This window comes from Siphateles boraxobius, unplaced genomic scaffold (genome assembly GCF_051911475.1).
Source record: "Siphateles boraxobius isolate OS27281-9 unplaced genomic scaffold, OSU_SipBor_1 1, whole genome shotgun sequence".
In the NCBI taxonomy this organism is placed as follows: domain Eukaryota; kingdom Metazoa; phylum Chordata; class Actinopteri; order Cypriniformes; family Leuciscidae; genus Siphateles; species Siphateles boraxobius.
This window is the reverse complement of record NW_027508699.1, coordinates 13,049,392-13,064,528: the sequence shown is the minus strand read 5'-3', so window position 1 is coordinate 13,064,528 and position 15,137 is coordinate 13,049,392. Positions and strand designations below refer to the sequence as shown.

The window sequence follows — 15,137 nt, the reverse complement described above, 5'->3', positions numbered from 1 at the left end:
GGTGTGGATGAGGGGACTCTCACTCTTGCGAGATCATTGAGTCTCGATCTAAGTGTTGCGATGGTCATGTTCCCACAGAAAGAACATGACTCATCCACGAGCGCTGCTTTAGCGTGATTAAAGCCCAAACACACCAAGCAGCGCTCGTGCCCATCAGAGTCAGACACCAGCCGACCGCAACCAGAAGTGCACGGGCGAGGCATCTTTAAAAAGACGTGCCGCGTGCAAGCTCTTTTTGTGAGAGAAACTCAGTGCTGAAGCGCCCGCGGAGAACACACTCGCTGGCAAACCACACTCAGATAAGCAGGAAGTGTGCACTCGCCGGGAGATCGCCGTCACACCAACACTGGAGAGTTGCTCGTCTCGTAAGAAGCTGACAATCAGAGATAGCTTAAGGAGTGAAGAATTACACTTGGCTCCGAAGCGAAAACATATCTGCCTGTTGCCGGCGTCCTCCTTTTATACCCACGAGGTGGGGCGGAGTTACGTCATGCAAATTCCGCAGACCCATGGCATTTCTTTGCCATTGGCTCGTTTTGTAATACTCGAAGTTGATAGGCTTTCTAAGCGAAACCCCATTCGTCGTCATCCGACGTAACTCGGAGTGACAACGAAAGGGAACCGTAATTTTGTGTCACGATTAGTGTTTGTTTTAGTTGGGCTCTTGACCCTTAACTCATTAACTTTAGATTTTGATTGGCTGCTGTACCTGAGTCATAACAGCCAGATGAACAAATAGAAAAGTTGATCTGATAGTGTTGGTTGTTATTTAACAATCATTGTAACCATTGTTGAGTTTCACAGGATGATTCTTGAAAAAATTGAGTAAATTCAACTCATAATAGTTTAGCTAAATTTACGAATATAGTTAATCTGAATTTACTTATAAAATATAAGTACAACCAATTTAAAAAATATAAGTACACTCAACTTAAAAAATATATCTGGATTTAGATAAATTTATTTTGTGCAATAATAAAATTACATAATAAACATAATAAAATTAAGTAAAGTCAACATATCATTTGTGTATTTATTTATTGTTTTTCTAAGAATAAAAAAAAACTCTGCTGAGACAATTATAATGTGAAAAATCATTGTCATTGAACCCTATAGTAAATGGTTAATATGCTAATTAATGCAAAGCTCAGAATTTCTCCACTTATAATCGTCCACAAAGGATTCTCAGGATTTGGCTACTTAAAAAAAGAATAATTTTAAATCACAAAAGCATGTATAAATGGCAAAGACAAAAAAATACCTACATGTAAACCCAATAAGACATGACTCACTATCCAGAAGATGTGCATGAAATTACAGTTAATGGCATTAGCTAAACATTACTTTGAGTTTCATGTCCTTATATAATTACCACTAATCGCTCACATTAAAAAACTGTGAGGACCATTTTGTACTGCACTGAACAATTTTAGCCACATTAATCATGCCTGAATAACTGAGTAGATGAATAGCAAACAATGCCTTAGAAAATGAAATACTTTTCAAGTCCCAATGTTCCTTTAATGACATACAAGAGCATTAAACAGTCCAAATGAAATGTCTGAAAATGTCAACTGTCTTAAGAGATAGTTTGTAGATTTTTAATTCAGGTAAAACCAAATTGCCCCTGCTTTGTTCAATAACTTTTTTCATAAACGGTGTTACTCTCATTGTAAACAATAAGACAAAAAAACCGTGTCTTTACAATCTTCGCAAACCCACACATTAACCGCAACTAAACACTGGGTGTGCAAGAATCTAAATGCAGATTTTCCATCAAAAACTAAGAAGAGGTTCAATATGTCAAATCACAAAGCAGCATAAAAATGATACAGGAGTAGATGGAATGTTAAAAAGTGTGATAAAAAAAACTTTCTGGTAAAAGTACTTGTTTGAAAGTGCAAGTCCTTCCTTAGGGTTTGGACCAGTTCACCTACTGACTGACTAGATTTATTCAGTCTGTGGAAGTCAATGACCTGCTGACCGAAGCATCCACTCCAGACGGCTGGAAGTGACACTTTCTCCGGAGGGATTCACACAGCAGGATGTGGTCATAGTCTGAGGAAAGACTCCCAGCAGAATGCTGTCCTCTCCTTACCTGAAATGGGCCAGACCTTATTCTCCCAACATGTCTTTGTATTCCTCAAAACCTCTCTCACCATTCCACAAAATTTTTACCAGATGTATTATTTTCTTGGACACATAGTGTTTGGTGTGGACTAAAAGTCTGAAACACACCATACTGAAAATGCATTTGTTTTTACTGTATTTTGAGAATAACAATTCAATGATGACATTACTGTTTTGATTTCAGTCATAGATTTTATGACCCTATATGGTACTTTTAAAAAATGTGTATTTTTTTAAACATTCAAGCATGAAAAACTATTCTAATAGACCCCCAAAACAAAATCAAGACTTGGTAAAAGGGCATAATAGGCCCCATTTAAGGCTTAATTTACTGCATCTAGTTACTGACATCAAATTTTGACATCAAGAGTTTAAGATCCTGTATTTAATGTCTACTAAAATCCATAAATGCCAAAGAATAACAGATAATAATGTTTTAGCTAACTTCAGTGCAACAAATATATAAAGATGTCTAAGATGTCTAATGGTTTAAATAAACATTACATTGGCCCTTAAAGCACCGACAGAAGGAGCTGTGCACTTTCTATATAAAACAGTAGAGAGCAGGAAAACAGTTTTAAAAAGAAACTAAACCAACACAAATCAGTGTAGTAAAACTGGTAAAAGCTGGACAAAAATGCTGTTCAAAATAGATACAGTTATGTACATAAGGTAGGTACATAAAAGTTATTACATATTGACCAACAAGCATTTTCAGAGGTGAAATGACTGACAATGCATGTCAAGTTTTCTGTTAAGTAGTTTGTGCATTAAGGGAAAGCACAGGCCTCTCAGCAGACTACAGTAGGCCTAAGTGTGTTGCTTTAGCCCATTACTCTGAGTGGCTAAAAGCGAAATGGATCCTCTGATGCATTAATATTGTTGACTGGCTGATACTTACAATACAGTACATGTAATTCATTGTGTTGATGCGTGTTATGTTACATTACAACACCATGACATGGTGATGTATTAATTTTGACTAGTATAACTGCATGAGCTTTTCCATTATGTTTAGGCATGCATGGTGGTTTTTATGCAATGCACTATAATGGCATTAAGCGCAGTATAGCCACTGGAATCATAATACAGTTCCTTAAAGGTATTGTAGGTAGAAATCCCCCAAAATACTTTTTTCCAAATTTGTTTAAACTGTCTTTATATATCAATGCATAATTAAAATGTAAGTACTCTGGAAAAGAAATTATAAAAATCGAGTGTCTGTAGTTCTCTCAGGACTGTAATAAACACAGCTCATTATTCCATTCGGGACGAAAGAAATGATTGGCTGGGGCGACTGTCACTCTCCCTCGCTACCATGGATACCACCTTTGCTGATACAGGAGCAGCCCAAATGCGCGCACCCGTTTGAAGAGCCACGGAAGCTAATAACAATTATGGCAGATAACAGTCAAAATTCTCAGTAACGTTACCTGCATATAGAGGCAGCGAAGTCAAACAAGTTAAAAAAAGGAAGACAGTATTTAAAAAGGCTATGAACAAACAGTCTTTGGATAAATAAAGAAATCATACGAGAGTCAATATCGGCCTGGCTTTCCAGCGGTGGCGACAACTGAGTGATCTCAAGGGGCTGATAATTTATAGTAATATAATATATATATATATATATATATATATATATATATATATATATATAAAAGTTCAATAAACCATGAAAATGAACATTGTAATTCTGAATGATTTGATTCTAATACTGTAAGCTGTAAACAATATTTGTTTATACCACAGCATTTACACAGTTTAATTCTTGATTTTGATTGATTGACAAAAGCTCCAAAATATAACTGCAAGGCAAACCTTCGAGCTTTTTCAAAGAGCGATAAAACCTATACCATAAAGAACCAGAAAAGTCAATGGTCAAGCAAATTATATGAAACAACAAACAACTTCAATTTGTAGTTTTAACATCCGTAGACAGCACATAAATTTCAGCAGTTGGCTGAAAGGCGCTGTAAAACTTTGCGTTGTGGACATTTCCATTAATTTTCATTAGTTTTCAAATATACCTTACTAATGGCCGTTCACAAATGAAATGAACTCTCAAATGAAAAGTAGCCCACTTAACAAAACATAATAACATAACAACATCAACATTTAAAAATTTGATACAATTTAGTGTAAGCATTATGATATTATTAGAAGTACCTGTAAAAAACGTTGTAAAATAATGATAAGTGCAACCGCCTGGACTGAAAAAAAATCTGTATTTTGCTTAAAACAAGATTATTATTAGAATTTTTTTTTAGATGGGTAAGAAATTATGGAAGCTTATTTCCGACACAGAATTGCAATTATGAGTTATAAAGTCAGAATTGTGATATAAACTCGCAATTCTGAGAAAAAAAAAGTCAAAAAATTTTTCCTCAGAATCGAACTTTACAACTCGCAATTGTGAGTTTATATCTCGCACTTCTGACTTTATTTCACGCAATTGTTGTTCATTATTAAATTATAATAATAGCTTATTGCAAATACATGTAAACCAGATTGATTTCAAATAAGGTGATATGTAGTGAAAGTGTATACTATTACAGACAAATTAAGTGCTTTGCCAGCGGTTAATATGAGTAAGTCTGATGTTCCCCTGCTATTAAACTCAATTTAGAGATGCCTTTTACCCCCGAGAGTCCAATCCAAAGAACCGATAGAGTCGTTTTGTTATCCTTACTTAAGAGAAACCTTTTAGAGTGCAACAACCTGACATTTCAGACACCTCTGATATCGCATTTGTTTTCTGGGATTTCTCTGCCTTTCTTTTTGAACGTCATTTTCTTTACAACTCTGTAAATAAATTAAATATGTATCCTATAATGTTGCTAAAATTCTAGATATTTTACAAGATATGAAAAATGAGCCGCTGTCCTTGACCGACATAAAAACCTATCTGAAGTATAACGTGTTACATGAGAAGCAACAATTATGTCAAACACACAAAACGAACATTTCATTAAGTAAATATGATCAATGTAGACCAACCTTTCATTCCCTGAGAACCGTACTTGGGAAACACATTAAACCCCAAATGTTGTACAAACTAGCATAAAACTAAGTTAAACAAATTAAGAAGAAAAAATTACTTTAACATTAACAGAGCTATAATCAGCAACACTACCAAAGTTCATGCATGTTCGAAAAAAAAACTTACGATCCATAGTCTCTGTACTCTGGACAGCTTCCTTGTCTTCATGCTGCAGTTTGCCGGAGGATTCTGAAGTTTGGCTGAAGATCGTTTAATGGTGACGACTGACGACACACCCCTGCTTAAGTGCACCTGATCCGCATCCTAACCACACACTGAGACTCAGCACTAACCCTGCCAGCTACTCGCATTAGAGGCCTCCCCAACGTCTGTGTGTGTGTGTGTGTGTGTGTGTGTGTGTGTGTGTGTGTGTGTGTCTCTCTCTATGTGATCCGGGTTTTACTCTGGATAGTTGAATGATGTGCCTGCACGAGTTAAATTCTGTGATCATTTGCTTACCACCATACCTATGTGTGTGAAACAGACCGAAATTTAAGTCACTATTCAATTTTTGGGCCAGTGATGAGACAAATACTCTTTATTTGTAGTAGTTATACAGGATTGGAGCTTTTTTTCCTTCTCTTGTAAACTTGTCGGTAACTTTTTGTGAGCAAAACCAATATACTTTACTTCACTGCCTCCTCTCACTTTGGCTGCACCAGAGAAACAGAACAAACGTTCATGAAATCAGTATCTTTACCCACATTAAGGCAAACATGTGGGAGGGATGATAATAGTGCAGAACAGAACAGGTCACAGTCATAAAAATCACTAAATAAAATGCGCCTCCACACATAATAAACCTTCACTAATGCATTATTTTACTTAATGTTTTAAAAATATGCTTCAGAAATTTGACCTGAGACCTTTCGAACCATTGTACTAGTGGGCACCTGTATAACACTATTGATAATCATATGATTTTACCTTTTATTTATTCTATTCAATCTATAAATATTGCTTTTTAACAGTTATGTTATAAATGTCTAATGCCACAGTCACACTAGATTTTGAGCATGCAAAATTCCTACTGTCAATGAGGCAATGGTTATAATATGATGTCAAGCTATGTGTTGTCTTTTTAAAAACATAATAAAATGTGAAGAAATTAAATTGTACTCCACTCTACTGCAATCCTACAGATTAAAAGTTTTCTTATTTTAATTCAGCTAAGAGGTCACAACATGACGTATCAGTGTTTTATTGGCAACACGTCTTTACATAATAAATATTTGCAGTTCACCAAACTTAAACTTTGGAACACAGCACAATTCACTGAGATTCCTGTCTCCCGCATTCACATGTGTTTGAATGGGAGTCAAGGGAAAAGAGTTTACTCGCCCTCAAGTTGTTTCCAACCCGTATGAATTTCTTTCTTCTGCTGAACACAAAGGAAGATATTTTGAAGAATGACGGTAACCAGATAGTTGATGGACCCCATTGACTTCCATAGTATTTTTTTCCCTACTATGGAAGTCAATGGGATCCATCAACTATCTGGTTACCGTCATTCTTCAAAATATCTTCCTTTGTGTTTACATTTTTAAGTGAACTATTCCTTTAACAGTCATGCCGTTTCAGACTGCAATGATACAGTATTTTTAGCAGTTACATTTATTAAGATAAAGTGACAAATGAGCACTTCTTAAAATGTTAAAAGCTCTGTTTGTTTGTGTAAGAGTATATTGTCTATTCTTGCGGTAAAACTAACTGACCTTTCTCAAGTACTATCGAGTTGACTCCTGAAACCCCTGCTGAGTGGAACAGGGACACATGAGAACAGTATCGGCCTTCACCAGGTCAGCGGTGTCCAGATTCTGACAGCCACAGATCAACACTCGCAAACATACAGACACAAACACACACACATTAGCTGGCAGAGAACTGCTTCAAACTGTTTCACCAGCATCAGCACCAAACCACTTACCAATCCATTAGCCTCCATTTACACTTGAGCACATATCAGCATTACAAAACCACACGTCTAAACACCCTGATAAGCTCCTCCTGCTAACCCCTGGACTTCAGCTGGTGAGTTCTGCTAATGCTGGTCCCACAAATTCACTGCAGTTGAAAGAGAAGAGTTTATTCACGGGCACTAAAGCGCTGCGTGCGCCAATGGCGAGAGCTACTCCATGCTGATGGAGAACTTAAAACCAGATGAATTGTGTTGTTTTGTGACACTATTTCAGACGAGGCAAGCTGAGTACATGAGATAATAAACTGACGTCATTCAAAGTAAATCCATGGGTTTTTTTTCACCAGTTTTATGCCTGGTGACATCAGGTAATTTGATCACTTAAAAAGTAATAGCACACCTCTCCTCAACAAGCTGCACGATTTATCGCTCTAGTGATGTCCAGTTTATAAACGAATCATTCTTTTGAATCATTCGGACATGTCTGCATTGCGTGCGGCTGTGTGCCGGAAGCTAGTTATTTTAGTCGATAAAGTTCTAAATATGGATATTTTTTACACGAACGCATCGCTTCACTTCAGAATGCCTTTATTAACCCGCCAGAGCCGTGTGGAAGCACTTTAATCATGGATGGATGCACTTTGATGGTCCGATTGTATTCGTCTGAAAGAAGATTGTCATATACACCTAGGATGACTTCAGGGTGAGTAAATCATGGGCTCATTTTCATTTTTGGGTGAACTATCCCTTTAAAATACAATTTACCTTTATCTTCGTCTTCGTTTGTTTGCCTAGACCCCATGCTGACAATAATATAACAATTTATATGAAGTATAACAATTAGTGGAACTTTAAAAACTGATTATTAATAATACAAATAATGCTTCTGGAAAAGCATTTTCTGTTTTGTGTATAAACTACACTTGAACTTCAATTAATTTAATGACAGTTATACAAGATTAACATTTGAATTCTCTTTGCTACCTTAGTTCAAAATAAATTCAAATTTCTAGAATTCAAAAAGCATTTTCAGCTCATTTCTGAATGGCACATTCATATTATTGATCTGATTATTCTGAGAGATAAATGCAACCGGTACGATGTTTCTCACAATCGGTAGAATGTCAGCATAATCCATATCTCATCTCCATGAAATCACGTCTGATGACTCATTAATAAGCTTTGTTGGAAACCAGTGAGTTGAAGTGTTTTGCAAATGCATGGCAAAATAACCTGAAAGCCATGGAGTTTAATGGCGTACAAAATCGTGAACAGAACCGACGTCATCTCTGTCATAAGAGCCTGCCTTGTGCCTTAATTTCCACCACTGAGGACATGAAACATGAAATTGCAGGCTGTTTTAAGGAAGGGTGTATTAAGTGTGCTTTCCGTGATCTCTAAAACATGAGAGCTGTGACTCAGACATGACATGAACAAAATTATGGCTAAAACAAACTAAAGGAAGCAGGAGAAAAAAATTATTGTGCTTGAACCCTTGTACAGTACCTTCGATGCTTGCATTATCATATTTCTAATCCTAAAACACAATACTTTAAAGGGGTGGTTGATTATGATTTCACTTTTCTAACTTCAGTTAGTGTGTAATGTTGCTGTTTGAGCATAAAAAATATCTGAAGAAATTGCTTTTTAAGGTAGGGACTATAGGTAGCCTGGGAAAACCCAGAGGAACTTGCGGCAAATTTAGATTTGCTCTGCAAGTTAGTCTGGCGAAGAGCTCATTCAAGCTCATTTCCAATCTTTCCAAATCGAGTCACCAATCACAAACATTGAGGCGGGCTTTACAAGATACTTTTCAGTATTTATTGCTGTAACTAGGCTATATTTATAATCAACATTCTTCATGGTTTGTCCGCCATCTTAGATGGACTTTTTTGATAGTTTGCATTATGGGATATTGCAGTGCATTATACTGAAGGATTTTCTTTTTGCCATAAGAAGGCATTTTACACAGCATAATTATGTTGCCTACTATTTGCAATAAATAACAATAAAAAACTAATTAAATGTAATAAAAAACATAATGAAACATAAAATTCCAAATTAAATATTTCCTAAATCCATTATCATTTACAGATCAATTTTGATTCATTCATTTGATGGATTGTAGCTGTAAACTTACAGTATTAAAACATGCTTAAGGTATAGTTTTGACTTTATTTTGTTTACTTTAGTATATTCAAAGTATTTTGCTAGTAAAATTAATTTGTTTCATGGATGTTAACATGTTTTACTGGCAAATGAAGAAACATTATGAATAATCATTTTTAAACAGATTTTTGCAGTACTGTCTTTCAAAAATGTTGCCTACATTCATAATTTGTCAACCAATCATTTACACAGTAATGTTTAATATACTGTAAAACACCTCACTGTCACCATGTAGACAAATTTGCACAGAATGACATGAGCAAATAAATTCAAATTCAGCCAGCTGTTTATGTTTTACTGTCTCAGGAGAGGATAGAGCAATCAAACCCAAAGGCTGTGCGGTTGGTTTGATTCCCTTTGGTCCCAGTCGACCTCTGCTATCATTTCAGAGTCAATAAATGACAACTTCTGTGGCACAACACATTAATTCTACATGGCTTCATCTTCACAAACAGGAACAACACAATTCCCTCGCTGTGAGGACAAACAATATAGCTCTGGTGTTACTGTATTATTTTATTAAGGGAGGCAGCAAAGACTGTGTGCAGAGACAATGTGTCCACTACACAATGTAGCCTACTTTCCTTTGTCGCATACTAATGGTATAAGAAATGTAGGATGCTGTCTGTTTATGTACATTTCAAACTGACGGTATTTAGAATTATTAAACTACTGCTTCGGCTTTGTTTTAATCGACACTGGTAAAAATGTCTGCCATGTAATGAAAATGAACAGTACACGCTCTTCTATTATGGCTCAAATGGCATCAAATTACACATTACTTTCATTCCATTTATTCATATAAAAAAAGGACGTTCCCAGTTTCATGGAGGATTGCACTGCCCCCTGCTGGTTACATTGTGCACAGTTTTCACTTTCAAAAGATTCCTAAAACCTTATAGATGCATTTAGGTGTCAGAAAGTCTAGGAAAAATGCTTCTATGTTGCTTTATTATTATTTTTATTTAATATAGTTTTTAAAATTTGCTTTATTATTATTGTTATTAAACACAGGTTTTTTAAATTTGCTTTATTATTATTGTTATTAAATAGTTTTTAAAATCACATATTGTAGGCCATTATCAGCATATTACACTCTAAAGAGCATCTTGCGAAATTGTATAACTATTTTTTCCTTCTAGATATTAATTTTAGTTAATCTTAAATATGTTATTTTATGTCAAAACTTGATGATTTGCTCATTTCCACGTTTCAAATGTTAAAAATCCACAATTTACAATATGGACCAACAGAAAGGAAGCTCTATTCATCTTTAAATCCTCTATGAAAGACGAATTGTCAAGCACTCATCATTTTCACACACACACACACACACACACACACACACACACACACACACACACACACACACACACACACACACACACACACACACACACACACACACACACACACACACACACACACACTTGAAGTCTGTGGTAGATAAAGCGTTGCTTGGGGCTTTTCGACACCCGAGTCTTTCTAATTGGAAATTGGTCTTTTTTCTTAGTATGAGATGACCCAATGGACAAAAAGATTCCTGTTGCTCATTAATATGAGCCTTTGGGATACGCCGCTGACACACTCATTACTGACACAATCAATCCTCTTCAATGTTGAGAGTGTGAGCAGCTATGAATAGTTTTACTCTGAAACCAGAAATTGTTTTATGTTAGAGGAAAGTCAGGTATGGTTTCATTTTGAGGTTGACTTTTTCACCTTCTTACTTAAAGCATTCATTCATAAGGATGCTAACAGTTTCATATGATATGATATATGATATGATATGAAATTATATGATATTTTATTTGCAACTCATTTTACTTCTTTAATGAAACACTTACATTAAGTACAAATGTTGGGTTGGACTTGATATGATCAGGAATTGTATGATTTGAGGGATTAAAAATGATAAGAGCTTAAAAAGACAAAATGTTTTAATAAATGCACTGATGCATCTTGCACAACAAGAGTGAACAGAAGTCAGTTTCATGTTGACTTTAAAACACATTTTATTGTGCATTTAATTATGGAGATGGATGACTGCATTCCTATAACTGTCCTTTGCATACACTGCAAAAACAAATCGAGTTCTAAATAAAACAAAGATTATTTGGAGTGCATTTGAATACTATTTTAGTTTTTACATCAAAATTAGTTATTTAGTTCAATGTGTTACTTGCCGTTTCTATGTGATTGTGAAATCTACTAGCAATCTATGAGAGAAAATTGTTTATACACCAATATGCTATTATAAATTAGTGTAGGAATGCTATATATGATGTTTTCTGTACTGTATATCAGCTCTTTCGACTCTAATGTTCAAAGATTAATGCAGCCTGCCAAACTACAAGCTGAAGCAGCTGCAAAAGTAGAACAACACGTGCTGCTGATTTCTGGGGCTGCGGCGCCCCTGGTGGCCAGCAGGTGGTCCAGCAGTAAGAGGACACTTCACTGCTGTTTCCCTGCAGAAATCAATACACACTATACGTCAACCAGTGATAATGAGCCCCTCTCAAGTTTCCAGTTGCAACCAGACAAGCCCTAATTACATCCTTACAAAGCAGTACAGACTACTAGACTACTACCTAGTCCATCAAGTGTATTAAAAATGTAATCAGTAGCCACAGAAAAGTAGAACGCAATTTTGAAAAATTATTACATTTATTACCATATTCTACTTTTTAAACACTAGTTGGAAGTCATATAAATTAGTTTATTCTTGTGATAGAAAAAAATTAACTTAATAGAAAGTAAATGTTTTATAATACTTAATTCCAATGTTGCTGGAATTAGTGAAAATGGCCTTTGCCAATAAAGTGGGTGATTTTAATGCAAATAGAGACCACAGAGTAGCGCTGTATATTTGTTGGCTACTTTTTTTCACTATCAGGTCTGACTTAAAAAATAAAAATAATGAATTTAATATATATATTTATATAATTATTTTTATTTACATTTACAAAGAAATTCCCTCATTTTGAATAAAGTAATTTAAGTAAAAAAGCATTTGAGCAAAATACTTCAAAATACTAGAATCAAAGATTTTGACCGACAGCATATGCAATGAAGGTTATGCGTATTTTTATTTATGTGGTTTTATCCTTTTCAGTCAGTTTTGCATCTCATGCTCAGGTCAGGAAATGTATTCATATTACAGTCATGTATCATTGGCAGACTGTGGCCTTGGTCTTATTTGGATGTACAGCTGCAGAAACAAAGGGCTTTGTTTACAGCACGTAAACGTCAGCTGAACCTCATATATTCAACACACAAAAGAAACCACATCATACAGTCAACGAGCCCTCTTCTAAGAAAACAGAAGGTCCTTTCTTCGTAAAAGAACTATTATACATACAATTGGAAACCGATGAAGAAATTTTGAGGGGCAGCTTATATCAGGCCAAAGTTATACAACGCAGAGTTGTACATCATTTCTGGCCTAGTAAAACTCTGGGAAAAGAGCTTACAGTGAAGGTAAGGAGGAAAGTGGAACAAAGTAAGTAAACAGACTGCTATTCTTAGCACAGAGAGGATGAAGAAGTGCTCTGGAGAAAGTTCTCCAGCCACAGAGAGCCCTCGTTGAGAGAAGCAAGGAGAGAGACAGAGAAGGAAGAAAGGAAAAAAAACAAAGAAATGAAGATTTATCACTTTGCACATCGATATGAACCTCTTATGAAAGACTCCAGAAGCAACTCAACATTTCAACATGAGGTAGAAATGTCAGAGAAAACTGGAAGGCAAGACACATAAATAGTTTTAATAATTTATTTATTAGAGTCAACATGAAATCAAAACTGACCCTATTTGCTTTCTTAACCGTGTAAAGTCTGAATATGAAGTAAAATTCTGCAAAATTCTGGCGCAAATAATGAAAATATATGATAGCTTGTAATGCAAATCATAATGCATTATAGAAGTATAGGAAACTACTTAAATAAAATGTTTGTAAATATATATATATGCTGAATTTGAAAGGTAGTCACTCAATATCTCTTAATAACATGTCTTAGTAAGATGATATTTAAATGCTTTCAAGATCAAGGCTCTGTAGTTTTATTGTGGGGCGAAACATAATGCAATGCGATACAATGATGATTGAGAGATGAAAAAATAAACATTCCTCAAAAGCCAGTTCATATTTGATACATTTTAACATCATTTTTCTAAAAAAGTATGTATGGATAATCAAGTAAATCTAATTTACTGTAGTACAGTAACATCTTGAAAGTTATTCATGTGTACATTTTAAAAATCAGTAAAGATTTCACGGCAGAAAGACACATTTACCACGACCTGAAGGGGATGTTATACTAAAAGGCCTTTTACTGGCTTAAAAAGTTTAACTGTCAGTCAGATGAAAGAAGGCATGAAGTAGATTGTGTACAACAGGATCTTCAGCAAAGTTGATCATGTTAATAATTTAGAGGCCTTAGAAATTTGCATATATGATACAGCAGGGTTAATAGAGTTGATACGCATTCCTGATCATATGATCAATCAGGGCACGTTTTTACAAAGAAAAACTGTTTAGATTCTAGAGAAAAATGTTCGATGTTTTACTGAATGTTTATGTCAAATTATTAAAGTAAAATGGGTTGCCAATGCCATATGATGTTGACTTAAAAAAACTAATACTTAAATGTGATAATGTCCATCTCTATATGTGTGAAGGGTGAATACTATCCAAGGTTTCTGAATCATTGCATTTTTCAGTGCTATTAAATGCTTTTATTATTCATGTTGTCACCTGTGATGGACAGGCATGTTTTACAGAGAATTTAGCACCCATTATCTCAGGATAAATGCATTCAAATGTAAATTTATTCCCACAGTGTGCTTTTCAAAAATCACGTCCCTAAGAGCTCTGTGTTGGCTGAACGAGGAGAGATTTTCCTCCGCTATTATTGAGGGCCTGCCAACACGTCCCAAGGGCGTGGCAGGAAATGACAGATATGCTGTCGACGCAGCCATGGGCGGGACGGTGGGGCCGAGAGCTGACTGATGGCTTGTTGAGAGGCTCTGAGGTGGGTGTGGGACGGGGGAAGTTTGGCAGGAAAAGCAGATCAATGCTCAGTGACAGCAAGCCCTCAAAGACCTGAAGAGTCACGATGTGTGAATGTAGAGAGTGTCTGTCACCTTCAAACACACACACACACACACACACACACACACACACACACACACACACACACACACACACACACACACACACACACACACACACACACACACACACACACACACACACACAAAAAAAAACACATCTGTGAAAAACAGCTTCAATTATTTATGTCTGCAATTAACTAATTTACAGAAATGGCTTCGGGTGCTAAACGATCACATGCCCTTTGATGTTCAGGTCCCTTTATTATTGATCAAAAAATTCTCACGTCAGACACATTAGCAGCTTAATACTGTCGAAGCCTTAGATGTCACAGTTGCCACGTCAGCTGATTTTGTAAAGCTTCATGTCATCTGCAGATGGTGAAAAGGTTTTTTTTTTCTTAAAAAAAAGGAGGCAACATGCAGGTTTCAGCCTCACCCTTTTCAACCTTAGAAACCATGGCAACGGTGAGGCGGAGGACCCACGGAGGGAAGAGGGAGCAGCTTTTGTAGCAGAGATAGGAAGCTATTACAGCACATAGCAGCTGACCTTTGAGCCACTACAGACTGATTTGATAGGCAGATGGGGAAAAGAACAGACATCTAAATACAGCCAGATCTACTGCATTTATTCGATTGTGGTAGAAGTACAAATATAGTAAACAGGAAGTGTCTGTAAGCAGAGCTGGCTGCTTAGTTGGAAAACAATGTATATTAGATTAACCATTACATTGTCTTCAACCGAGACCTCTTAATACGTTTCTCACAAAA

General features: G+C 35.8%; 1 protein-coding gene across 3 annotated transcripts in view; it reads right to left on the bottom strand.

Moving 5' to 3' along the window:
• dpp6b (dipeptidyl-peptidase 6b) overlaps positions 1 to 15,137 on the bottom strand; it is a 196,178-nt gene that overhangs the window by 102,606 nt on the left and 78,435 nt on the right. Inside the window, exon 1 of one of the 3 annotated variants that reach the window (XM_077214998.1) lies at positions 5,297 to 5,447. The exons of the other annotated variants lie outside the window; for them this stretch is intronic. Coding sequence (XP_077071113.1) covers positions 5,297 to 5,338 — 42 coding nt within the window. The 5' untranslated portion in view covers positions 5,339 to 5,447. Of the gene's footprint in view, positions 1 to 5,296; positions 5,448 to 15,137 lie in introns of those variants that run through there. 3 annotated transcript variants of the gene reach the window in all.